Source organism: Cicer arietinum, chromosome 7, assembly GCF_000331145.2.
Source record: "Cicer arietinum cultivar CDC Frontier isolate Library 1 chromosome 7, Cicar.CDCFrontier_v2.0, whole genome shotgun sequence".
Taxonomy (NCBI): domain Eukaryota; kingdom Viridiplantae; phylum Streptophyta; class Magnoliopsida; order Fabales; family Fabaceae; genus Cicer; species Cicer arietinum.
The window spans coordinates 3,197,927-3,223,896 of NC_021166.2; the positions used below are offsets into that span (position 1 = coordinate 3,197,927).

Genomic DNA, 25,970 nt, shown 5'->3' on the forward strand with positions numbered 1-25,970 from the left:
TAGGAAAAGTGTCTCACAACATACTCTAAGGGCTTTAAATTTTGGTTTTTCATTTTTTTAAATTTATTTTGAAAATAGAATATATGACTAATATGGCATTAAATTAGTTTTCATTTATTTTGAAAATATTTTTTCTGTAAAAGTTAAAACAATAAATATAGTTTTCCTTAAAATATTGGTTGTTTTAGAAAATTCAAATAATATACCAATTTAATTTTTATACACCGTCCCAATAATTTTTGTTTTTAATTAAATCATATATTTTGTCAGTGTAAAAAGTGTTTAAACTATTAATCAATTATAATTTTTTTATCATTAAATATGTTTGACTTTTGTTATAACTATTCATAAAGTTATGCATATGAATGAGTGTGACATATTAAAAATATAAAACTATTTATATTGTTGGTAAACTTATATCATTTTACGTTTTTAAGTTAATTTAATTTAGCGGTCAATGAGTGTTGATTCAATTAATAAGTAGTTAACTCACATCTACAAGATTGAGAGTTCAACTTCCACTATTGATATGTAAGTACATTTGTCAACGTTAACTTAAGACATTTCTTGACTCTAAAAGAATTTTCGAAAAATTTATTTTAGCAAGTTGTATTATCTCATTAAATCTTTCGTAGACACACATTTTAAACTATTTTCTTTTTCTTTTTTACTTTAAAAATTCTATTTTACTAATTAGTCTACTTACTATTTGCACCTAATTCTAAATGGTTTTCTCTGTTAAATTTGTGGAGCTATGGTACAAATAAAATGGGCCTAATGTTCTCTTAATGCAATTTGCTTACAATTCAAGCGAGCAGGAAGTTAGTTTCTTTCTGTTATGTCAGTTATAACTAATTTCTTCTCAATTTATTGGCTTATAAATATAAAAGCTCAATACTCAATACTAAATGAGAGGAAACACAATAGAGAGGAAGACAGTTGAGTGAAAGAAAAGATAAAGAAAGTTCCTGAATTCATCATTCAATCATTGATAAATAAAATTTGTAATTCATTATCATATAGTGATCTTTAAAGTTAAAATCAATCATTCAGATGTAAGAGTTTATTTTTGAATTAAATTATTAATTTGTGTGTTTAAAATTTATAATTTATGTTTTACAAAATCTACAAGTTTTCAATTTTCTCGATCTATTCAATTTTCAATTTATGAATAATTCAACATTCTTGAATTACAATAAAATCATATTAGTTAATCCATTACACACATTCAATTATCTACTTAAATTACTATACTTATTTTTAAATACACTTCAATATACATAGTTACAATATCTATGGTCACTAAAAAATTAAATAATTACTTAATTATTGTGAACACTATCAATCTATTTAATTATTTTAGAATATATTTGGAGATGCTACATCATACGTTGATTTTGTTTAACCAATATTTATTTATTATAAAAGGAAAGAGTATTAAAAGAAGGGGAGTAGTATTAAATTTGGGAGAGTTGTTTTGTGGTGAAACATAGAGCCACCTAGAGAAAGGAAAGATCAAAGATGGTGTCAATAATCGAGCATGTGGTGTTGTTCAAGGTGAAAGAAGACGCTACACAATCAGAAATTGATTCCATGGTAGAACGAATTAATTCTCTTGTCACCCTCGAAAAGCCACAACCACTTCACCTCACAATGGGTCCAATATTAGTAAGTAGTATTCGATCCTCATCTCTTTCACCTTTGAATTTCACTCACATACTCCATATCCGATTCAGATCCAAGGAAGACCTCCATGCCTTTGCGGTGCACCCTACACACGTGGCAGCCATCAAAGCCAACGCGCCTTTAGTTGTTGATATCATGGCCCTTGATTGGGTCAGTGAGGTTCAAGCTGATCAGTTGGTTCTGCCACCTGGATCTGCTTTGAGAGTCGCGTTCTTTAAGTTGAAGGAGGGTTTGGGTGAACAAGTTAAAGATGAGGTTTTGAAGGGTATAAGTGGAATTCGACATGAGAAGGTTGTTCAGTTTACTTTTGGGGAAAATTTCTCTGTTGGTAGAGACAAAGGATTTTCCTTTGCTTCGGCTGCGGTTTTTGCGGGTTTAAGTGAATTGCAGGAAGCTGATTCGGATGAGGAATTTGGGAACTATTACATGACTGATAAGATTAAGGAGAATCTGGATACAGTACTGCTCCTTGATTATCTGTCACATAGGCAAACAACGTCTTGAACACCGACTTACGATTATAAATAACTTTTGTTTCAAACTGCATCCAATCCTCAAGAGATGGTTCTTCTTGTTTTTATTTTTATTTTTATTTTTATTTTTTAATATATAATTGAATATGGTCTTCTTTACTAGCTAGATTTAATTTACGCATTGTGATGTCATGTTAGGTGCGATGCATCTAACATATATTTATTTATAAACTACATGTTTTATTAGACAACATGCTTATATATACATATACTTAAATATCCTTTTCTTTTAATTAATGTGATCTAAAATACTATATGGGCGAAACATAAATTCAAAATTTTCATTTATTAAAACTCATTTTCTTCTCGAGTTAAATCAAATATAATATTTTAAATAATCAATTAATTTATTTAAGTAGTTACTAAGCTTCAATCATTGACGATTTACTTTAAAAAATATACATTTAAATTATAAATAAAATTATTTATACTAAATCTTACTTCTGAATTTCAGATTACTAAAACATTTTTTCCATTAACTGTGAACCAAATGACAAAGAGTACTTTACTTTGAGTTGTTTTATTCTTTTCATGGATTGCACAACTTTTCCTTAAATCTCTCTCTCACTTAACCTCTTTGGCTCTCTCTCTCTCACTTAAGCTTGATGGTATGCACTTTTTTCAAGAGATGATACATACGCTTTTAAGTTTAGGAGGAGTTTACTATACACAATTTAAATTTTGTTTAACACTATATCTATGATTGAAAATTAGTTATAGTGGCAGAATGGATGAGCATATCAATCAGGCATAAGGGAGACATCCATTGTCGTTGGTCGAAGTATGACGATCAAAGCGAATTTCAAAAACTCGAAATAAGAGAAGTATGCAAAACATGACATTGCGACGTCGGCACAAGATACAAAATGGCGGACAAATAAAATAATATATATTTGAGAATAATGATTGTGGCGGAGGTGCCAAAATAGATTTGTGGCAACGATAATCAATCATTTGTTATCAATACACAATTATTTAGTTGGTTAGCTTATATCAATTTAGATTATTATTATTGTTGTCGTCGTCGTTGTTGTTACCTTAACTTTTTTTTTTTATCTTTCCAATTTGATTTTTTAGCCTATGTTTTAGTTTATGATGAAATTGGCAAAAGCACAATTACTAATCGTAATTTGGTCAATCCCAAAGTTAAACCAAATATGTATGCTTGAATAGAAGAGTAAAGTGACTAAAACTAATTACTATCAGATGGGATTTTGAGAAAGCTTACGGTCGACTCAAATGAAACTTTATGAAAGATACACTTGTCAACGTTAGACTGTTTGAAAATTTTGTGGGCCTTGCTTGACAATGTATTACTACTTCAAAAATGTAAGTTTTGTAGAACGGGGAAGACTTGGAGGAATTTATCCGTCGAGGGCTATTTGTAAAGGAGATCTCATGACCCCTTATATGTTCGTTCTTTGTTTGAAAAGACTCTTCCACCTGCTCAATGTGGTGGTGGATCAAAAGACTTGGAAACCTCTTCAACTTGCAAAGGGATGCGCTAATCTTACACATTTAATTCTTGATGATATTGTTTTATTTTCGGAAGCTAATCCTAATAAAAAAGCATACCATTATGTATATTATTGATATATTTTGTATGTCTTCGGGTCAAAAGTGAGCAAGGAGAAAATAATAATTTATTTCTAAACAAATGTCACTCGTAATATGAAGTAACAAATTTGTAAGATTTCTTAATTTCAAATGACTGACGATATTAGAAAGGACTTGAGAGTTCCCCTCTTTCATATTAAACTCAATAGACATTTTTTTCCAGTTTATTTTGGATAAAGTTGACCAACGTCTTACTGGGTGGAAGGTGCCAAATCTATCTTTTGCAGGAAAATTCATGTTATCGAAATCGATTATCCAAGCTCTGTCGAGTTATGTAATGCAATTTGTTCATCTTTCTAGATCAAATTGTGATCTAGTGGATAAGAAGTGTAGAAACTTATTGTGGGGACATTCCAAAAATAATAGGAAAATTCGTCTAATTTATTGGGAAGAGGTGTGAGTTCCCAAATACTTTGGTGCCTTGGGTTTGCAATGGCGCGAGACATCAATAGTATATTTGTGGTCAAGGATGGATTGGATATTCACTCGAATCCTGAAACTATTTTGGACAAAGCCATCCGAAATAAGTATAGATGTGGTTTGACTAATATTCCCAAGGTTTTAATGGCTAAGTCAAGCTAAAATTTATAGATAGGGTTATTTGCTAATTGAGATGTTCTGATGGTTAATCTTATTAAAAGGATTAATAATAAAGTTGATACTAACTGTTGGACATAGACTTGGATTCCTTTGGTGGGTCGCATTGTGGGTACCATAGAGTGTTGGATTCTAGATATTAAGATATGGAAAAATATAGAGAACTTTGTTAATGAATGGTATGTGGAAGTTACAATCTATTATTTACTTGGTTCCATTTGAGGTCTTTGAACGCAATCGCGATATGCCCACACCTCATTTTTCTACGAATGATGATTTGGTTATTTGGACTCGGGATCTAGACAAATCATTTTATTCTAGAAGAGCCTATTACTTGATAAAAGACTTGAATAATAAAATGGTGAAAGATAAGCTTCAGTGGATTTGAAAGTGGTCGAGTTCTGAATGTTTGATGGAGTTTATGTGGAAAGTTTCTCATTTTTGTTTGCTCACAAACCTTTGACGAATTTGTCATCATATACTAGTAGTGATCGGTGTCCAATTTGTGGTAACGTCAGCGAGTCAATCCTTCATATTTTGCATTATTGTCAATTTGCTTGCATATCTGCCACTATGTGTTTCATGTTAATACAACTAATGAGATTTTCTTACTTCATATCTAAATAAATGACTCTTGAATAACTTGAAGAGTGTTTCTATGGACAATGGTCTTATTTGGAGTATCTTATTTGTTTTAGTGATGGATAGTGTATAAAAGATTCAAAACTATATGATATTCTCCGATATCACTAAAATCGCATCTGACATAGCCACCAAAGTCATATACCAAAACGATATCATATTCTCAAATATATACGTCACATGTTTATCCACCATTAAAATAATTTATTGGAGTTATAGTTTGTTTCAAAATAATACAACCAGGTCATTTCCTTCATTTTCATGAGGTGATGGTTTGCTATCATCATTTGCAGAGGCCCAAAATGATTCGTAAAATATTATTAATTACTCTGAGTCATTAAGCCCATATTTTATACGCGGCACCGCTTCTATGTACAACTTTTTTCTTTTAGCAAAAGCAAATTAAAGCCATTTTGTTAAAAATAATATACTAGTTAATACTCCTTCTATATTTTTTATAAAAGAAAATTTAATAAATAAAAATTAATATATCTAATTTACATAATATCAATTTTTGTTAATGTAAATACTTTTAATAAATGATCAGAGAGAATATTACAGTGAGAATTGATAACAACTTACTCTGTAAATCATTCTTCCTAATACACTATCTCTAATATATTGGATGAAAATTAAATAGATCTCACTAATTCAAGCAGATTTTTAAAAAAAAAATGGTGGAACTCATACATTTCAACTGATAAAACACTATATATTAGATAAACAATGTAGAGGAGTATGTTGTTAGTATTATTTGTGTTGGAGCATAGGAAAAATATGAGAGCTTGTTAAACATGTGGCCACCATAACAAGTGGGTAACGAAATTTCCAGAAAAAATATACATTTTCTTTTTTGAGATTGCCAGAAAGAAAACTTACAAATTGTGGTAATTTGAAAAATAAAAAAAAACAGGGATGTGTATAAGCAAAAAAAGGGTGCAAAAAGCATCCCCATTCACATTTTCCTTTTGGTCCAGCCCAGTTCAGCCCATATATATTTTATGGACCTGGCTCCATTTTTAAGACAACAACAACTTGCAAATTAATTTATTAACTAATTGAATAAAATAAAAAAATAAAAACCCAGAAATACGATCGAAGAGTGAAGTGATTCACTGGTATCCAATCCTCACTAAACGATGCTGTGTTTGAGAACTCACATATCATTTTCATTTCGTCCCTCTTCATTTCGTGTCCCTTGTTCATCTCCAAAACAGCTCTCACTTCAGGTTCGATCCTGGCCGTCTAGATCTTCAATCAAGACAATGTCAACTCAATCCCAAACCGTTGAACACATCGTGCTCTTCAAGGTAAAAGAAGACACCGAACCCTCAAAAGTAACTGCCATGGTAAACGGACTAAGCTCCCTTATTTCATTAGATCAAGTCCTCCACCTTACCGTAGGCCCTCTCCTACGCAATCGCTCCACCTCATTAACCTTCACTCACATGCTCCATAGTCGCTACAAGTCCAAAGAAGATCTCGAAGCTTATGCCGCACACCCTAGCCACGTCAGCGTCGTTAAAGGAAACGTCCTTCCAATCGTAGATGACATCATGGCCGTTGATTGGATCGCTGAGGATCTTAATGCTGACGTCGTTCCGAAACAGGGTTCGGCGATTCGCGTCACGTTTTTGAAATTGAAGGAGAATGCGGTTAGCGACCAAGTGTTGGAGGTTATAAAAGGAATTCCGGAAAAATTTGAACAGATTAATCAACTCAGTTGTGGGGAGAATTTCTCGCCGGCGAGAGCTAAGGGTTATTCGATTGCTTCGTTAGCGGTTTTTCCGGGAGTTAGCGAGTTGGAAGCGGTTGATTCGAATCAGGAGTTGGTGAATTATCAGAAGGATAAGGTTAGGGATCGTCTTGATAGTGTGCTTGTGGTTGATTATGTGGTGCCGGCGGTGGCTTCTCAATCTGCAAGCCTTTTATGATGAGGTTATTTCTTTTCAATCAAAGTTTTTGAAATTTGACTTGTTATTATTAGATTTAATAAATCTTCTCTGCTATGTTATGATGCAATGTGGAACAATAATAAGGTTTGATGCTTTCACTGCAGTGTACTGTTGTCTCTCAATTTTAAACTCTTCTAGATGCAGTTTCATGGTAAATGTTTGTAGCTAGGGTGTTCACTCGATGAATCCGATCATCCAATGTAATCTGAAGTGTTTGATTTGGGATTTTTGTTATAGTTTGGGTCTAATTTAAACCAACACAGTCAGAATTGGGAACCAAGGTGGTTTGGGTTGAAGTAAGAGGTGTTAAGCATGACTCATAGATACTATTAAATTGGTAGGATCAACGAGCTAGGTTGGTTCGGGTTTGACAGATATTTTGTTTTTGTTTTTTTTAGCACTGAATCGATAAATTTTAATTGGAACTAGTGATGGGGTGTGCACCTCTGTTTGTAGCTAGGGAGTTTGTTTCACAGTTGAAAATTCCACTCTCATGAATAACTTTTATGATAAATAATAGCAGGAATTTGATTTCTGGATATTTTATAAAACTTGTGTTGGGTTAATAATAATCATCATATGCCTAGGAATTATTTGTAAGAATGAGAATATTGGTAGTTATCATGAATTGTTTATTTTCCAAAGAATAAATTTATGGGTTAGTGGACAGTTTTTTTGTTTCCGACAATAGTTTATTGTTTGGGAATTAATTTTCTAACTTTCAAACAAACATAGATATTTGTAACCACGATGTTCTTGGAAATTATTTTTTTAATCATGAAACAAACACCAAAATGTTATAATTTTTTGAGCCTACTCAAATACTCTCATCCACGTTGTACCTATTTCTCATGTATGGAGAGAGAATTTTTGGTAGATTTCACGTTTTTTTCTCAAATACTCTCACATTTCTCGTCTATTAAACATGATATGTTCTTTCTCTCTCCCCAATCTTTTTCTCCCCTAAACTCTCTCTCTCTCCAACTTCTCTTAAAACAAACACATCCTTAGAGAAGAAGTCACAAAAGTTATGACTGCATTTCAAAAGTCGTGGTTGTGGTTGCTCCTCCATTAAATTGTAAACCATGTTCACCAAACAAACAAAGTTTGGTTCCCAGTTAGCTTCTCCTCCCCCTCCATATGTGTTATTCGAAAATTGTCTCTCAAATGCGATGAACCTTCTTAACGAACACTTTGTATTGGTTATTTTTCACTGGTTCCTTCACTTTCTCTGAATCTCTGTCAAATAGGTTGGATCTGAATAGGAGTATGCCTCTCGAAACTTCATAAAAAAAAGACAATATCTCCCCTATCTGTTTCTCTTTGCGAACTAGGTTCCACATTTTAGCTTTCAACAAAGCCGTTTTAATATTTTTTGAGGTCATGTTCGAAAAAAAATCAGATTCCTAAAATCACAAAATCATAACATTAAGATCCAAGATTCTAACATTTGATGGTAGGTGGTGGCATTTGAAGCCATTGTCACATATTTAGTGGTGAAAAATTTGTTATTTGATTATTTATTTAAGATATAAGGTGAAATATAAAATTTTAAGGTGTTCAATGTACAAAATTAAGGATATTATAATTTTTCAAAAGTTAGACTATATTATAAAAGAAAAATTGGAACCCTTCCTAGTTGAAGATATGTGCCAATGTTCTAGTTGCACAAGTTGATCGACGATACTAACTTCTAATTTCAGTATGTCGTCACAATCATGAATCAACTGGAGGATGACACATGGTGGGGAGAGTAGAGTCTTAACCACTGGAGAGGAGTCTAACTGTCTAAGGTTTGTTGATGAGAAGCAAATAGGGGTGATGTTCATGAATTGTGAACTTTTAAAAAATTTATAAGCTTTATTTGCAATTTTTTCTTTAAAAAACTTAGCCGCGTAACTTTCATACATTAAATGTAAAAAAATGTGAAATTGTAGTTTCGAAGTACGCCATAATATATAAATGTTCATACAATCTTTTACTATCTTAGCTCCAATTACGAGCTACTCTATTTGCAATTTTAATATATACTATTAACAAAAACGGATAATGTATTTAAAATATTTTATTTATCTCACAATAAGTGACTCATTTAATTAATTCATATAGATTAAGAAAATATATAAATAAAAGAGAGAATAACATTTTTACTAAATTATTTTTATCTCACCACTATTGTTAGAGTAGAGTGAAAGATAATGCAACAAAATTGATGCATGTAATATTAATTAGAGTGTACAGTTGAAAAAAGTAATTAACGTTATATTAAAAATTGAAATTCTCATTTAATTTGGAATATTTTTTTTTTTGCAAATAAATTACTCTAGAATCATGATTAAATTAAAAATAAATATAAATATTTTAAAAAAAATTGAAAACTTGAAATAATAGTACGAAAAATTATGATATAATTACATGGGTATATTCAGAAAAATAAACTAAATGTGACTGTTACCACAATGAATGCTAAAAACGTTATCCTAAAATAAATGTAATCATTTTCAATTTATTATATATTATTAATTATTTTTTTAATTATATCATCTAACTAATAAGATGCATATAACTCGAAATTATTAAATTCTACTTTTGTATTTATGTTTATGATGAACACCAATACTTATAGAATCAATTCAACAACTTTGAACGTTTAAAGAGACCTTTAAAATGAGACTTTTTTTGGAACAAACACGAGACTATTTTTGAATAATAACATAAAAAATAATAGTTTTTTTTCTCTCACTATCTAATATCTATGTTTTCAAATGCCTTCAATTAACATGTCCAACTTGACCATTTCAAGCCTGTTTTTATTGTTAAAAATTCAAAAATAAATTTTTAAATTGATTGATCTAAAAAATAGTGGAGGTGAGAGAAAAAACTATCTCTAAAACGTAAATAAATAAATTCAAACTTATTTGGAAGTAACACTTGGTAAAACTTATCAAGTATCATTTTTGTTGCACTTTATTTATAATTGTTTTTAATATATACTCATTCTAATAAATATAAATTAAAATCAAAATATATTTAATTTAAATTTTAAATCAAATGTCGATAGACTTTTGTTATGACCAAATCTTTTTAGGAAATATATGAAGTGGGTTGAAAAAAAAAAAAACAATAGAATATTAAATGGTAAGAGAAGAGACGATAAAGGTTGATGAAAAGAATTTGGGTGTTGGAAATTGGAAGAAAGGGGTAGGGTGTGGCTATAGGCTAAGTTACATGACTCATTTATTTGACTTTTAATTTCAATAATTTATTTTAATGGTTAAAAATTATTCCTTTATTGTTAGTTGTTACATAAAATTAACTTTTTTACTTGATGCATTCCATATATATTTTGCTAAGAGTATATGAAAATAAACAAACTACAACAACATTAATTAGAGTGCATTTAATGGGGCAGACAACTAAAGGTTAAACTTTCCTTTTATACTGACTCTACTCTACTTAATTAGGCGGCGGAACAGCTACATATCATGTCTAATTTAGATTAGCCGATTGAACATTTGAGATCAGTGATAAAAGAGAAAAATTGAAAGCATACTCAAGTAACTCAACTATTTTAAGCATAATATAATGCATGAACTACAGCTTTGATCACTAATGGCTGTCTTGCACGTTATTTTTCCTTCTGTTATTATTTTTATTCACTTTTTACCTATATTTTAAAAATGATACAAGTTGCTTATATACATATTACTCAAAATAAAAATAAAAATAAAAATGAGTTAAATAAAATTAGTATATTTAATTTAAAATTTAAATTAAATATATTAATTTTCTTTTATTATTTTTTCTTAAATAGTATGGTGAATTGATCCTACTTCAGATGAATTGAATCTTCTCTTAATTCAGGACATAATTAGGGTTTCTTCCACTGTCTTGTTAGGAGCTGTTGCTAGTCTTATTTTTTATTTTCGTTTTGGGCTATTTGGTTCTCTCGTGTACATAAAGAAGAACATCCACTATACTCACTAGCTACAATATGATCTTTAACTTCTACTCAATCAAAACTCGAGAAAACGAAAATTGTTTAAAAGAATTTTATCATGAGGAAAGTAACAAGTAATAAAACCTACGGCTACTTTGACAAAACTTAGTGTGTATTTTTAATTTAGCAAAAATCACGGTATAAATTGAGATGGATGAGAAACTCTAATTTATAATTCTGAATAACTAGAGAAAGATTTGGTGGTCACAATTTCAAATAAAAATTATTTAGACAAATATATATATATATATTATAAAATTTAATTATTTTTAAAATATATATATATATATATATTTAACTTTTTTTCTTCTGTTATCTAATTATTTATGTATGTCTAAATAGTGTATTTAAATGTTGTAACAACGTAACCAAACTTGAGTAGTATTTTTAAAATCCATATTTAATCATGGTTTTTTTAAGCTCAGCACAGTGAAGTGTGAGACCCGTTGGAGTCAGCCTTAATGGGCCGTGTAGCCCATTTAAACAATTCTAAGGAGCAAAACATCCAATTTTCAACCTTGGTTAATGTTAATTCATGAGTAATTCAAAAGGTGGAGAAACATAAGAAGAGACTATAATTTTACTACTTGAAAGTTGGAAGCAACCTTTCAATTTCAGAACCACATTCAAATTTCATAATGTTGGGAGGGAGGCAAGCTGTGAATTAATGGACCCTCTTCAACATAAAAAACTTAATATTGTCCCCTTCTGCTCTCCCAAAAAAAAAAAAAAAGAAAGAGTACAATGGAAATGCAACATTAATTTCTACTCCATTTATTGTTTCCCTCCTCGAGTACAATTAAGTGTCATTTTCTAAGTGCTATATATATACATCAAAATATTTTAGGTCTCTTTTCCAATGTTTTATTTTTTAGTTTATGATGTTATATCTTGGCTATCTTACAATATAACAATATAATTGTACTCTATAAGAATATGATATTTATAAATCAGTTATAAGTCACATGGAGTTAGTTAATACTGTTAGAATAACCGGGAATGCCTTGAATTCAAAAATGGTTTGGTAGAGTTCATTAAATTCACTCAAATTATCACTGCCACTTTGTTCTATTTAGTAGAGTACTACTGTAATTCTTATTCTTAATTCTTATACATGTACACTTTATTTTATTCTTATGTAAATCGGTAATTATTTAAATCTAACCCTTTCAAACGCTTAGAAAGTTATTGAATCCATTATTTTCTTAATTGAGCCACCCAATTAGGCACGTTTGGATTGGTTTTAATGATGAATGAATATATGGATAAAATAAAAGATCAGTTTAATAATTAGGCGTTAGGTGGCACTAGTGCTGCTCAAACTGAAGAAATGAGGAGACAATTTACCTCCTCCAATTTTATATTTACTCATTCGTTAAAACGGACGGTAGAGTGCAATATTTAGTAGTTTAATGTGGATAAATATTTAAAAATATATTTGAATTTTTAATCATAATCAATAGTATTATTTAAAAATATAAATTAATTATTTTTTTGTCTTTATGATTGAAACAATAACTCAAACTATAATAATTCAATAAAAATAAAGTAAAATAAATATATATTTTAAAATTCAATTCTTCTAATTGACATCGACCGCTATAAAAATGAAGGAAGTTGATAGTTTATATATTTAAAAAGTGTTATCAATCATCATTAAAATTTTAAGTGACTTTTAAACACTAATTTTTATTATTTTTCTTTAAAACTTGTCTTTATTTAAAGATATATTTAAAATAACAACTTTGGCTTATTCATGGATAAATTTGAAATAACAACTTAAATTTTATACATATTTGATAATTAATTTTAAGATTTTTAATAGTTTACAATTGTAGTACATGATCATTTACTACTTATTTATATTAAACTATAAAATAAATTAATATCTACCACAAAACTAAAAAAATACATAACCCTATTTAGTTAAGTTTAACCATTCAAATCATTTTTGATCTAATTCCATTATTGGATCAAGCTTATGTGAATGTAACTAGTAACAGTAATTGTTTCAAAAATTTAGAATAATTTAAATTTAACATCCACTTTAGTCTTTTAAAAATGACAAATGATATACCACAAACAATCTTTAAAAGAAAAAAAAATATTTTAGATTCTCTAAATTATGTTTTTAATTACTGATTATAGTCTTTATCGTGAACTTAACTGTTGCCATTTCTCAGATAATAGTGGTAATTAAGTTGTCACGGCATTTATACATGAGAGTTTATGTGGCACATGAGTTGACATATATATTGATGCTGGCAGGGACCAAATGACAACAAATGGAAACATCCTCATCATCTTAGTGTCCATCACCATCTTCTCTTCCCTTCTTCAAGAAAGCTTGCCACTTTCCACACCCTGCAATTTAGGCTTCTCGATAAATGATTGAAGATAAGGCCACAAAATCCAAACTTGGTCAATATATAATAATTATTATATTTGATTCTTAAAACAACATCTAAATAAAAATAAAATTTCTCAAGTAACAATTTAAAAAAGACTTTTTCAGAAGACTTTTTCTTTTTACTCTAAAGATTAATGTAAAAAAGTCACATGTATACAATTATAAGTTACTATAAAAAGTTGTAAAGACATTCTAAAAATTAACATAAAAGAGGGAAATAATAACGAGTTGTAACTTAATGCATGTTTAATTCTTTAACAAAAGTGTATAACTAATTATTAAATTTATTTTAAAATAAATACTAGTAACAGTGTCTAAAATAAAATATAAACTATCAAGTAAAAAAATGAAGATTAACACAAGTTAAAATATATGTCATATTAAAATATCTAGTTGGTGAAATATATGCACATTTTATTGAATAAAAAAATTAGAAAGTTTACCAAAAATGAATTACAGAAAATAAAGTATATAGTAGTACATGTAACAAGATTGTTCCGTGACAGACATGACATAAATGATCTAAAATTTATATGCAACCTAAAGGCTCCATAATACACATACAAGTACACAAGTGTATATATATAGGTATCAATATCAATTACTCTTGTGAAGTTATTTAATTCTGTCTACATCCAATCTGGAGAGTGAGGTAGGAATCCAAGAGAAAAAGATGGGAAGAAGCCCTTGTTGTTCAAAAGAGGGTTTGAATAGAGGTGCTTGGACTGCTCATGAAGACAAAATCCTCACTGAATACATTACTCTTCATGGTGAAGGAAAATGGAGAAACCTTCCCAAAAGAGCAGGTTCATTCATCATCTCTTTATTTACTTACACACTTTCATTTTCATATATTTTTGTTTTTGTTTTATTTCATGACAAAATCAAATACCATGCAGGTTTGAGAAGATGTGGAAAAAGTTGTAGACTTAGATGGTTGAATTATCTCAGACCTGATATTAAGAGAGGCAATATATCCTCAGATGAAGAAGAGCTTATCATTAGGCTTCACAAACTATTAGGAAACAGGTACATACTAATCTATTAAATTTTAATTAATTAATTAATTAATTAATGTATGCTAATTGCTCTGCCTTTAATTTAATTTATTTATGGTAGATGGTCTCTAATAGCAGGAAGACTCCCAGGGCGAACAGACAATGAAATAAAGAATTATTGGAACACAAATTTAGGAAAAAAAGTTAAAGATATCCATAAACAACACACCAACATGACTTCTTCTTCTACAAGCCACTCTGCTGCACCAAATCCTAAGATCACACAAAAACACAAGAATCTTAAGCAACAAAATTTTCCCTCATTATTACCATCTCCTCCTAAGCCAAATTCACATGTTGTCCGTACAAAAGCTACCAAGTGCTCTAAGGTAGTATTCAAGAACTCACTCCCTCAATCATCAACAATGCAAATGCAGAACAATTCTGAGGCAGAGGCAGAAACAGAGCCGTCGACACGTGTCGATGCTGCTAATGAGTTTTTATCATTTTCTGGTGAAGAAAAAGAAGTTTCTGAAGATTTGCTAGTTGATTTTAACATGGGGAATGATAATGGCTTATCTGAATTTCTTAACTCAGATTTATCAAATATGTGCAATTTTAGTTACAATGAGTTGTTGTTATCACCTTGTTCGGACCAACCTCCTATGTTATCTGATGAAATTCTCAAGAACTGGACACAATGCTGCTTTAATGATGAAACAAATGTGTCCAACAACTTTCACTCTTTCAATTCCTTTCTTGATTCGAGTGAGGAAGTACTAGGAGAATGAATCATAATTGCTAGAATAGCATTTCCTTCTTAATTCAGATACATACATTATGTACTCAATAAAATTAATAATCACTCTAGTTTTTTTTTTTTTTTTAATTAAAAATTTCATGTTACTGTTCTTTAATAATATTACATAGTTTAATAGCTCCTAATGTAACATGTATTTGGTTTAGCAGTCCACAACAAATAGTGGAAACAAAAAAATTTATATAAACAGCATGATCGTCTCAAGTATTTCATGTTAGTAGACATTGAAGTCTCATGGAGACATGTTTAACTTACCATTGTTACTGAATTTGAAACACTTTTGATAATTATGCTTTAGATTTTGATGGGATTGTTTTAAAAAGAATTAGAGTAACATATTAATTTGATTTGTGTTTGAGAATAATATTTTAAAATGTTTGATTTTATTTAAATGATGATTAATCAAATCACTTTCATATGTGAATACAAATTATGCCTGTCACATCTAAATCAATTTTATTCAACAAAAATTTAAAATTTACAAAATGAGTTTTTGAATTGTGAAATGATTTCCCAATCATTGACACTGGCTTTACAAATGAGTAGCATTATAAAAATTGCAGCTTTGTCTGCACATTTTATAGTGGTTTTGCGTGTAAGTACTATTTAAGTTTTATGTACCTTGATCAAAGTGGTTTGGTTCATTCTCTAATGTGTGTGTTGTAGCAACTAATAGACAAAATAGTACATACGTTCATTTACTACTCCAGAGTTTTCAGATCATTTATCCTTTTGACGTTTTAAGTGATTATACATTTCTAAAGGACATGTTATAATTCCAAAGGGAACCTTTCGAACATTGAAAATGTTTGTTGTTTAGTTTGGACACTGAAATATTCAATATAAATATAATGTATTGGACGCATTTAGTATTTTCATATTTTTCTTATATTTTTAGTAAACAGTACTTTTTATTAAAAATATATAGAATGAGTTTAATGACAATATATTTGGAAAATATGTAAAAATAAAATTACACATATATTTAATCTTATTTTACTATGTAGGTACTTTCTAATAAATTTTAGAAACTAATATAAAAAAGTAGTATCTTAGTGCAATGTAATTAGATGCTCTAGTGTTTTTCTTACAATGTATACATAATAACTATTTAGATGTATTGAAAATTAAGAACTGTATTAATTTAATTTACCTATATATATTTTTTTAGAAAAATAAACTTTAGGAAATAATATCCTCAATGGAGGAACTACTTGACTGCCCCATGCACTCGCAAACTTGATAGCTTCAAGGAGTTTTCTTGCTTCTGCCTCTACCACAATAGAAATACAATAAAACCACATGTTCACAATTGAATCATAGCACCTTTGTCATTGCTCAAACATATGTCACAACCAAACTTATTTGCTTCAAAGAACATTGATGCGTCCAAATTATATCTATGGAAGGTGTTGTCCATGCCCATCTAAATGGTTGTGCCTAGAGTTTCGAACAATTCACGTGTCTGCTTTCAATCTTTCAAAATATAATTTTTTTTTCTTTCATATATATATATATATGACATGGAAAAAAATTTATGCCATTAATTATTTTAAAAATATGTTTGGTTGATTATTTTAGGGAGACACGGTACTTTGTCATGTGGCTGTGACCTTGTGATAGCAACTAATCCCTAGCCCATGATAATGAGAAACAAATATATTCGCTTGTTTTTTTAACATTTTAACAATAAAACAAATATATAGTATATCTTTATGCTAAATATGAATGAATATTTAGTACAAAGATCGTTTCCTCCATTTGATACAACTCAATGTTAACACGGTTAAACTTCAAATCTAGCAATACAATTGCATTCTACATCTCTATTTTATTTTTATCATATTATATATCATGTAACTATCAACATAGTGTTGCACTAGATCAATCTTTTAATTATGTAATCATGAGTTTGATCATTAACTAATATACATAAAAGAACAAATATTTAATATATTAGTTTCTTAAATGAATCTCTACGGTTTTAATGATTAATTTCGACTATAGTCGAATATCAGGTAGTTTTTGTACATGTAAGATTTTTTTTCTTTTTTTGAGTCTTGTATTTGAAGGATTCCTTCCGTCTACTTGAGTTTTGAATCTTTTCTGAAAAAAATAATAAAGAGAAGACATTTTTAGCAACTTGACATGTGGGTGTAATACAAGTTAAGGTAATAAATGAAAATTTATTAAGCATAATAGAAATATATGAAACAAGTACAAACACACCGGTGGGCCTCCATTTTTAAATGCAATTTGGCAGCAATATATATAGGCCCGGTTTCTTGAATATTTTATCATCATGTAACATTTTTCTTTTTAAATAAAAAAAATAGCTTAACTTAGTTGGGGTGTGTGGGGCTGCAAGGGAATACTTAATGAATGTTCTGTATAAAGAAATTTGATGCTCCATTTTTGCCTTTAATATTTTGTTTTCCTCATGTGCATAATTCTCTTCTAATTTGGATTCATCATATTAATAATATCATGTTCATTTATATAGATAATAGGGAATTCTACATATATCAATCTATCATATCATACCCAAATTAAATTTTACAAAATATTTGGTGTACTTGTTAGTAGAGGTTGGTGATAATTCAAATTTTGCTAGATATATATTGACTTTTTTAGGCACTCGATAGGGAATGAAAGTCATGTGATAGTTCAAATAAATTGATTGTGTAGATTAGCTTGCTTGATATGAAATTACAGAGAAAGTAATTGTAACTTTTTACTTTACAGGTTCAATTCAATAGTTGCATATACAGTTGGGATCATACCAAATTAATTGATATCTTATAATCATAATAGTAGTTGCGCAGCCCCAATAGAGATAGGCATTCACAGCCGACAAAAAAAACAAACTCAATGGAACTTTATATGAAGAAGATAACTTTGCATAGCTCAAATTAGATACAATAATAATGTACCCAAAACAATGGCGCAACATTTATTAAAAGTTATTCTCTAATCTTGTCTAAGTGAAGAACATTTTTAATCTACATTTTACACATGTTAACTATTAATTTGAATGCCTATTAGATTAAAACTAATGAACATAAGACTCCTTGACAATTAATTACACATGTGTAAAAGAAATGAACACCACTCTACAAAAACCTAGCTAATGTTCATTAGTTTTTTGAGCATGTTTTATTTTGTGGTTGTATATGTAGATTTTTGGAGGTCTAGAAGGAGTGATGTTTTTCTCCATTTTGCAAAAGAAATATAGGACTCAATTATTCATATTTTGAATCTAAAAATTTAATTAAACAGAATACATGTGATCATTTCTAAAATTATACGCATTTATAAACCTAAATTTTTAGTAATGGAGCTCTCCATTTCTTTTCAAAAAAGAAGAGATCCTTACTCCATAATCATTAGCAGCAAAGCTCTAGAAAACTCTAGGACTCAACACTTTGTTAGCTAAGCCCTTGACTTTAGACCCATAGCGGTTAGTCTGTTAGTTTCTGATGCATTGTTGGTAAGACTCAATTGATACTATATACAGCTGAGAAGATTAAGATACAGTTTTCTCTCTCCCATCAAACTTATATATTGACTTGTTAGATATGGTTATAGAGGAAACCATGGATAATTTGAAAATTTTGTTCTGACAGACTGTTTATAAATTGGTTTTAAGTGCTGACTATGAAAATGTTCTGGCAAATTTTGGTTGGACTTCTGAGTATATTTGAAATTGGTTGAGTAGGCTTTGGTTGGTTGGTTGGAAGCGTGTTCTGATGCATTTAGATTGGTTTCTACATATTAGTGATTTATTTATTTGTTGAAAGATAAATGGTTTGATTTAGATTGAGTTTGGAAAACATCTGTGCATCCAATCTATATAATGTCATATGAAACACTACTAAGTAGTAACTAAAACATATCAAATGGTATAAGTGTGTTACAAGTCTCATTGTTTTACATTCTTGGGGAAAAAGAATCAGAAGAACATCTACGGAAGGGAAAACCTTCAGTGGTCCTAACTAATTCCTTAACTGCTGCACTGTTGCAATTAGTTGGGCCAATGTAGTGGCATACTGAACAGCAGTGTGTTGCCAAGAGTAATTGTCAGAGAGCCCATATTCTGCAAAATCTGCTTCTGCGAGCATGAACTGACCGGGTACTGATTTTTTAGACAGCACTTCTCGCCATATATCAATGAACTCTTCCATAATTGGCCTGGCTTTTTCAACTGAAGAAATAGGGAGATACTCAATCTGCACAAAAAATTAAGCCAAACTTGAAAACATGACTAAGTAAGCAGAATATCTACCAAACGTAACAACTATCAAGATGCCATGCATAGTAAGAGCATTGGATATTTAAATTCAGAGTGAAAATAAAACTAACAAAAGCAAAAAGTAAGCAAGCTTGTTCCATCCGTTCCTCCCCTACAAGTGCAACAAACCCTTCTTTTTCAAGGGAAGATGAAGTAACAATGGCTGAACTTTAAAAGCGACGAGATCGTTGAGACATATCTAAAATTAAAGTATGATATGAAACGTACTAGGAAAATGCTTCAATTGTTGTATATCACAATTAAACTTCCACCAAGTCTAAAGCGCAAGTTCTAATTATTAATGGCAAAGTCTATGGTGAGGTCTTGAATAAGAAGTACACAGAGATGTATTATGGTTTTACTTGTTATAGCAGGTTATAGATGCTGATTACATTTTCTATTTTGCAAATAAGTCCTTTCTGTGTATTCGGCTAAATATTGTTTATAAACTCTAGAACCCAGTTAGTGTTGTTGGTCAGAGAATTCCTCCCCATTGTCAAGTTCAATGACCCTGCCGTCGTAGTCTAGAGTCTAGCCAATGGCAAGGAAAACAACTACAAGCACATTTTTCACCAGAGTATGCTTGTGTCAAATGCATCAAAATTTTGATAGCTTTGTGATCAGTGGACATCCTTGTTGGAGTAATTTCCAAATTTGAGAAAAGAAAAACCTCAGAAAGGACCTTATGTTTTATCATTATATGTCTGAACCTCTGCTTTTTATCTAAATGCTGACGTGAGATCACAAGAAACAACACTGAATCTCTAATGATTGATGAATTACAACAGGAAACAAATACAGTAGAGAAAAACTATTATGGAAATAAAGTAATAGAGGGAACAAAGGAAGGCATTATGATTCCCCACTTCGCCCAACACTGAAAGCCTCTTCCAATAGGGGTTATCCTGCGAATCTGACTAGAGGCAAAACATACAGAAGTATTGGTACATGAGATAAGCAGCAAGAGTGATGAAGGAAAAAGGACTCATTTCTAAATATTTACATCTTTTGCTCCCAATTCTCCTTAATAAATCTTCATTATACATTATTTAATAATTATATCACACAGTAACTAATAAGCACCTCGGTTTATCACTTCGACTGCGGTACACCCTAGATAGATCCGTTATTAATACACTTTACTAGAAAGGCACAAAGTAAAAAAAGGGCCTCTTCTTCATTTGCACCATGTAACTGATGTAAGTTACCTACTATTGTAGTCACTTGTCAGTCAAACAGTGCACCGTGCACACCACAAAAGGGGCATAATGTGAATCCCAGAATTTGAAACGAAAATGTCAAGATACACTATTTCATTTTAATTCCAGTATTGAACGCCATTCAAATGAAAGCGAAAAATCTTAGCCTCAAATATATTGAAGGAAGTATTGTCAACACAAGAAAAAGCTCATCATAGTCTCGTGACATCTGAGGGGAGTTGGATGAAGAAACAGTCAAAGGAAGAAAATAAGTTGGGTTTAGCTTATAAGTAACGATTTTGAAGAACATTTTACTTACAGTCTAAGGGAGTATTCAATAGAAACATGAAATACTACTCCTCTGATTAAATGTATGATTTTTGACTTGTAATCAAAAGGGAACTAAAGATAAAAAATCCCTGTAGTTACATGCAAGAGAGTACATGACTACTCATATGCAGTGAATTGTTGAATCACAAACTCTGGACTTGATCAATCTGGCTTATCATAAAGGAAAACAAACTATCTCAATATCCTGGGGATACTTAAAAGGGGTTAAGTAGAGGACACCTTAGGAAGTTGCAGTTTATATGACAGCATGAACCTAAAAATTTAAAAGGGATTTATGTACATTCCTCACTTGCAAAGTTCGAAGCAGTAACAGACAGTCAGAAAAAATACTTAGACGTCACGCTTCTCTTCATCATAAGCATAAGCATAATAACATTAACAAGAAATAACAAACATTTATCAACAAAATAACCTAACATTAGCAAACAAAGCAAATTTAAGGGGACATAAAGACATACAAAAAAACAAAGGAACAAGAATTCAATTGTTGTTACCTCCATTAAAATGCCTCTCAGATTTTCAGCTTGATTTGGAGCAACTTTAATGATCTTCATCTGAAAGTCACCTAGTTTATACTGCACACCCTGCACCATCATCACAACAACAATTGAGAAAGAAAAAAAAACAAAAAATTGAGTAAACCACCAAATTTGTCCATATCTTTGTAAGACCTTCTCAAATAGATATATGATTTTTAATATTTCAAATACGTCCCTCAAACTCCCCGACTATGTAAAACAGCAGTCCCCAATGGATAGAAAGTGATTAAATATAGTGACCAAATAGTATATTTGACGGATGTGAGTAACATTTCACAAAGTATTTGGAATCTCATGAAACTATTAGAGGAAAATAAAAAAAGGAAAAGAGTAAAAAGACCTCAAAATTAAGAGCGACTTTAGATTTGTAGGACTGAAGTTTCTCCATGATAGTCAAAATAGAAGAATCAGCTTCAAGAACAATCTTATTACCACGAATGATGAAGTAGTATTTGTTAGGTTGATCCATGAGTGAAATCCCTAGAAAATCGCGGGGGAAATCAGCACTCAAAGATTGGTCTCGTAAATTGGGTCTGTAGAAAGTGATGGTAGCTTTCCATCTTCCATCTTTGACGCCATTCATGCTCTCAACACATTGTGATATTTCATTGAATATATGGCTGTTCACTATCACTCCTTGATTCGGTTGCCAGTGAAGAATCCTAACACCAACAAAAACAAACACGATTTCATTTTACTGTAAAACAAACACAATAAAAAATACTATATCAATGGGTTCGATTTTCGTGATACCATCTGACGGGCATCTTCGGATTTTGGTTCGGAGCCGGAGCTGGAGCCGTTGCCGGAGCAGGAAGGGAATAACGCTGCTGCTCGCAAGTTGCAACGACGAACTACTAGCCCTTGCAGACTGTCGTTTTGCTGTGATAATTTTTTATTTTTTTAAAAAGATAGTTTCTTTTTCCCTTGGAGATGGACAACAAGTATTCACGAATTTGTATGGGTTATCAACCCAATTGGGTTATTGGACCAATACAAATGAAATGATGATTAATGATTGTTTTATCAACAATTGGTTTTGTATAGTGTAACACGATCTTTTTTTTTAAAATTAATCTACTCTTTCTTCTATCATTTATGTTGAAATACTTTGTTATATTTTTTGTAAAATTAATCGTAGTGCAGATTTTATAACAGAAAAAAATTTTGCGTGACTTTATAAACTTACATTTCCTTAATAAATTTTCTGTTTTATTTAACAATTATGTTTACATCAAAAAATGTTTGCTATAGTGTATGAAAATTAATGTATTATGTAATAGTAAAACAATATTTTCTCTTTTTGTATATATATATATATATTCTCAAAATAATACTGAGAAAGTTGATCCCGAACGGTATGCGCTATTAGCAAAAAAAAAAAAAAAAAAGTTTTACATGCAATCTCAAAGAAATTGTTGAAATTGGATTTTCTATCTTTGAATGATGGGTAACTTGGTGTATTTAATAAAAGTTATTTGAATGAGAGACAATGTTTAATAGAAACAAAGTCACTAAAATTATGGAAATTGAATACTAGGGGATATTGGTCAGAAATTGATGGTGTTCAACATCAAACTAACACATATTCAAAGATATTAATAATTTCTATTCCAGCTCTTAAACAAAAATACAAATAAAAATAGTAGTTAAAAAGTTAATATATTTAAATAAAAATTAAAACGAAATAAATAAATTTTTTATTTATCTTTTTTACTTATATTTCATTTTATAGTAGCATATCTTAATTTTTAATTACCATATGAAGATCCTATAAATATTTGGATATGTTCCGATGGTTAGCGTGAATATTTCAGTTGAATAACACAACATATAATATATAAACGATGAATGCATGAAAATCTCCTTAAACTCTAACATATTGATAGACTCTTAAAAAGTAGAAGATCATATCTCTTTTTATTCAAACGTTTAACACAGACTTGTATAGCAGTAATTAAACACGATCTTAGCTTAATTCTACTCTCAAAAAACAAACATTTGTCATCGTTATAATTCTGAACAATATTCAAGTAAAGTCCATCTGTTAGTTAAATGTATGATGATAGCTATACAAATGAATTAGTGTCTCCAAATAAATCATAGAAGAGTCAAATTACTGCTATACTACTATTTAAATAACACAGTATGAGTTATAAAATAATAGTTGAAATAAAATTCATAAAATTGACTGTACAAAAAAGCATCAACATCATAACTCAAATAATATAATTTGAATGTCTGGTAGTGAAAGAGTAACTGAGGGAACGTTGAATTGAATAACTTGTACATGCACATATATATATATATATATATATATATATATATTACTGAACAGTGTTATAGTAATATATGAAGTAGTCCTCGTTATCGTTCTTGTTCTTTTATGTCTGTGACTGAGAGAGTCAGAAATGTGCAAAGCACTAGTTAGTCTCCTTTTGGACTAAAATCAACAACAACAGGTCCCACACATGCATTCTCACCTCACCACACCTTCAAGCTTCAGAATCAAAATCCTCTTTCTAAACTTACTACTGCTGAATTGGACAGTCCAAATATATATGGCTTTTATTTCTATCACCAACCAACTACAACTAGTCACACTCACTCTTCTTTATTTACAATTATTATTATTATTATTATAACTTACCTTACATGCCAACAGTACATATATTACTGCTATCAAATTTCTCTCTTTCATTTTTACTTTTCAGTACATAAATATATTTTACTTCAGACTTCACATCTTTAACTTTCCAAAAATAATTGTTTTTTAAAAAATACTTCTCATATTCGTCCAAATACAAGCAAACATTAGTGTCTTAATCAGGGTTATTAGTTATTATTATGTGATAAATGAATCATACTACTTGGTTTACTAAGTAACTATAGTAATGTTGGTTTTAATTGAAAGAGTAGAAAATGAGACTCATCAATATTGGGAGTTCCGAATATGACAAAGACAAAGAAACAAACAAAACAAATCCCAGGGGCCATAACATAAAGCTAACTCACCAGAAACAAAGAGAGAAAAAAGAATGAAAACAAAAAACATAGGTGTGTAATTTGTCTTTGAATATAAGCTCAAACCACATAAACAGACAGGGCGAAATAACAGGTAGAGTCTGAAAACTGAAACCATCTTATGTTTGGCAGAAACAACAGAACATAACTTAGCATACAAACTACACATTGGATCCCTCCATGGAGACACAAATCCACTTCAACAACACATGTACAAACAACATATGGAACAATTGAAACCAAAACAGAAAACCAACCTCACACAATATATATTACGAATCAACCCAAATACCATTGTGTTACTACTACTAGTACATTATTATTTTGCCTTAGGTTCATTCAACTACAAGTCAAGGGACCCACCCATTATTCAAATCCAACCTCAACCATCTGCAAAACAAAAATATAATAAGTTAAAGAGAAATCCATGATAGTAAAGAAAATCAAAGAAGAATAGATCGAAAAGCTATGCAGTGAAGAGAATTCATTACCTCGTTGATTTGTGGAACTAAAAGTTGTGAAATCATGAGAGGATGTTGGAATGGAAATTGAAAGCTGAGTGGTGGATGATTTATCATCCAAATCAAGCCAAGAGTTTCTGCTTTTCGGTGGCCATTCATCAAAGAAGCGATGAAAAATCTTCTGAGGTTCTTCTTTCCCATCACTTCCTGAGATGTAACAACTTTGATCTTGGTGTGGTTGTTTTGAGTTGTTGTTGTTGTTGTCACTTAGGCTTTGAAGTTGCAAGTAAGAATACTCATTCTCGTTGGATAAACCAGAGCAACTCCTCTGTTTAGAAGAGGAAGAGGAACTTATAGTAAGTGGTGTTAGTTGCCATGAATCATCCATAGAAGAAGCTGATAAACTTCTCATAGTTCCAGAAGGTTCAGTGAAGAAAGCATGTTCATCCACTTCCTCTTTCAGTCCATAAACATACCTGTTCCTTAAAAAATAGCAATACCAAAAACAGAATTGTTAGAGCAGCTACCCCAGTTCAAAAGAAAATAGATACAAAACACAAAAATTTGATCACGACTCTGACTATAGAGTGGTTGCAGTGATATTACAGTAAACTATGAGTCACAAAAATCTTTAATGAAAGAAAGAAATTTAAGCACTGTGACGTATATATGTTGTTGGATTAGAGAAAAATGAATAACCTGCAATCAGTGTTGTTGTTGTTGTTGTTACTGTGAGAGGAAGAAGAGTCAAGAAACAAGGGAGCACTGTTGTTGTCTTGAAATGAGAAAGCAAGAGAAGAATTAGGCCTTGAAGTTGAAGGTGGAGGGTTATTATTATGGTAAAGGA

The 25,970-nt window shown here is 30.3% G+C and overlaps 5 protein-coding genes across 7 annotated transcripts in view; 3 read left to right on the forward strand and 2 right to left on the reverse strand.

Annotated features, from left to right (window-relative positions):
• The first annotated feature begins 1,521 nt into the window (after positions 1-1,521).
• LOC101506559 (stress-response A/B barrel domain-containing protein DABB1-like) lies at positions 1,522-2,190 on the forward strand. Its single transcript, XM_004507926.3, has one exon. It carries the CDS (start codon positions 1,522-1,524, stop codon positions 2,188-2,190), a length of 669 nt encoding a protein of 222 aa, XP_004507983.1.
• Positions 2,191-6,131: 3,941 nt separating this feature from the next.
• On the forward strand, positions 6,132-9,004 carry LOC101506894 (stress-response A/B barrel domain-containing protein UP3). Of its 2 annotated transcripts, none has more exons than XM_004507928.4 (2): positions 6,132-7,013; positions 8,734-9,004. In XM_004507928.4, exon 1 carries the CDS (start codon positions 6,215-6,217, stop codon positions 7,007-7,009), a length of 795 nt encoding a protein of 264 aa, XP_004507985.1. In that variant the 5' UTR covers positions 6,132-6,214; the 3' UTR covers positions 7,010-7,013; positions 8,734-9,004. The 2 variants fall into 2 exon arrangements, with proteins under 2 accessions (XP_004507985.1, XP_004507984.1); XM_004507927.4 differs by lacking the exon at positions 8,734-9,004 and adding an exon at positions 7,135-7,571.
• A 4,963-nt stretch (positions 9,005-13,967) lies between these two features.
• On the forward strand, positions 13,968-15,480 carry LOC101507446 (transcription factor MYB1). The gene is made up of 3 exons (XM_004507929.4): positions 13,968-14,246; positions 14,340-14,469; positions 14,560-15,480. Exons 1-3 carry the CDS (start codon positions 14,114-14,116, stop codon positions 15,227-15,229), a joined length of 933 nt encoding a protein of 310 aa, XP_004507986.1. The 5' UTR covers positions 13,968-14,113; the 3' UTR covers positions 15,230-15,480.
• Positions 15,481-19,133: 3,653 nt separating this feature from the next.
• LOC101507749 (mediator of RNA polymerase II transcription subunit 20a-like) lies at positions 19,134-22,618 on the reverse strand. Its single transcript, XM_004507930.4, has 4 exons — positions 22,392-22,618; positions 21,979-22,300; positions 21,594-21,683; positions 19,134-19,487 (listed from the first exon to the last, which is right to left on the reverse strand). Exons 1-4 carry the CDS (start codon positions 22,403-22,405, stop codon positions 19,254-19,256), a joined length of 660 nt encoding a protein of 219 aa, XP_004507987.1. The 5' UTR covers positions 22,406-22,618; the 3' UTR covers positions 19,134-19,253.
• A 2,076-nt stretch (positions 22,619-24,694) lies between these two features.
• The window catches only part of LOC101508073 (growth-regulating factor 3-like), a 2,659-nt gene continuing 1,383 nt past the window's right edge, over positions 24,695-25,970 (reverse strand). The window contains exons 3-5 of one of the 2 annotated variants that reach the window (XM_073370824.1): positions 25,823-25,970; positions 25,154-25,605; positions 24,695-25,052 (exon numbers count right to left, since the gene is read on the reverse strand). In XM_073370824.1, the coding sequence (XP_073226925.1) occupies positions 25,045-25,052; positions 25,154-25,605; positions 25,823-25,970 (608 nt within the window). In that variant the 3' untranslated portion in view covers positions 24,695-25,044. The remainder of the gene's footprint in view (positions 25,053-25,153; positions 25,606-25,822) is intronic. The other variant, XM_073370825.1, reaches the window with a different exon arrangement.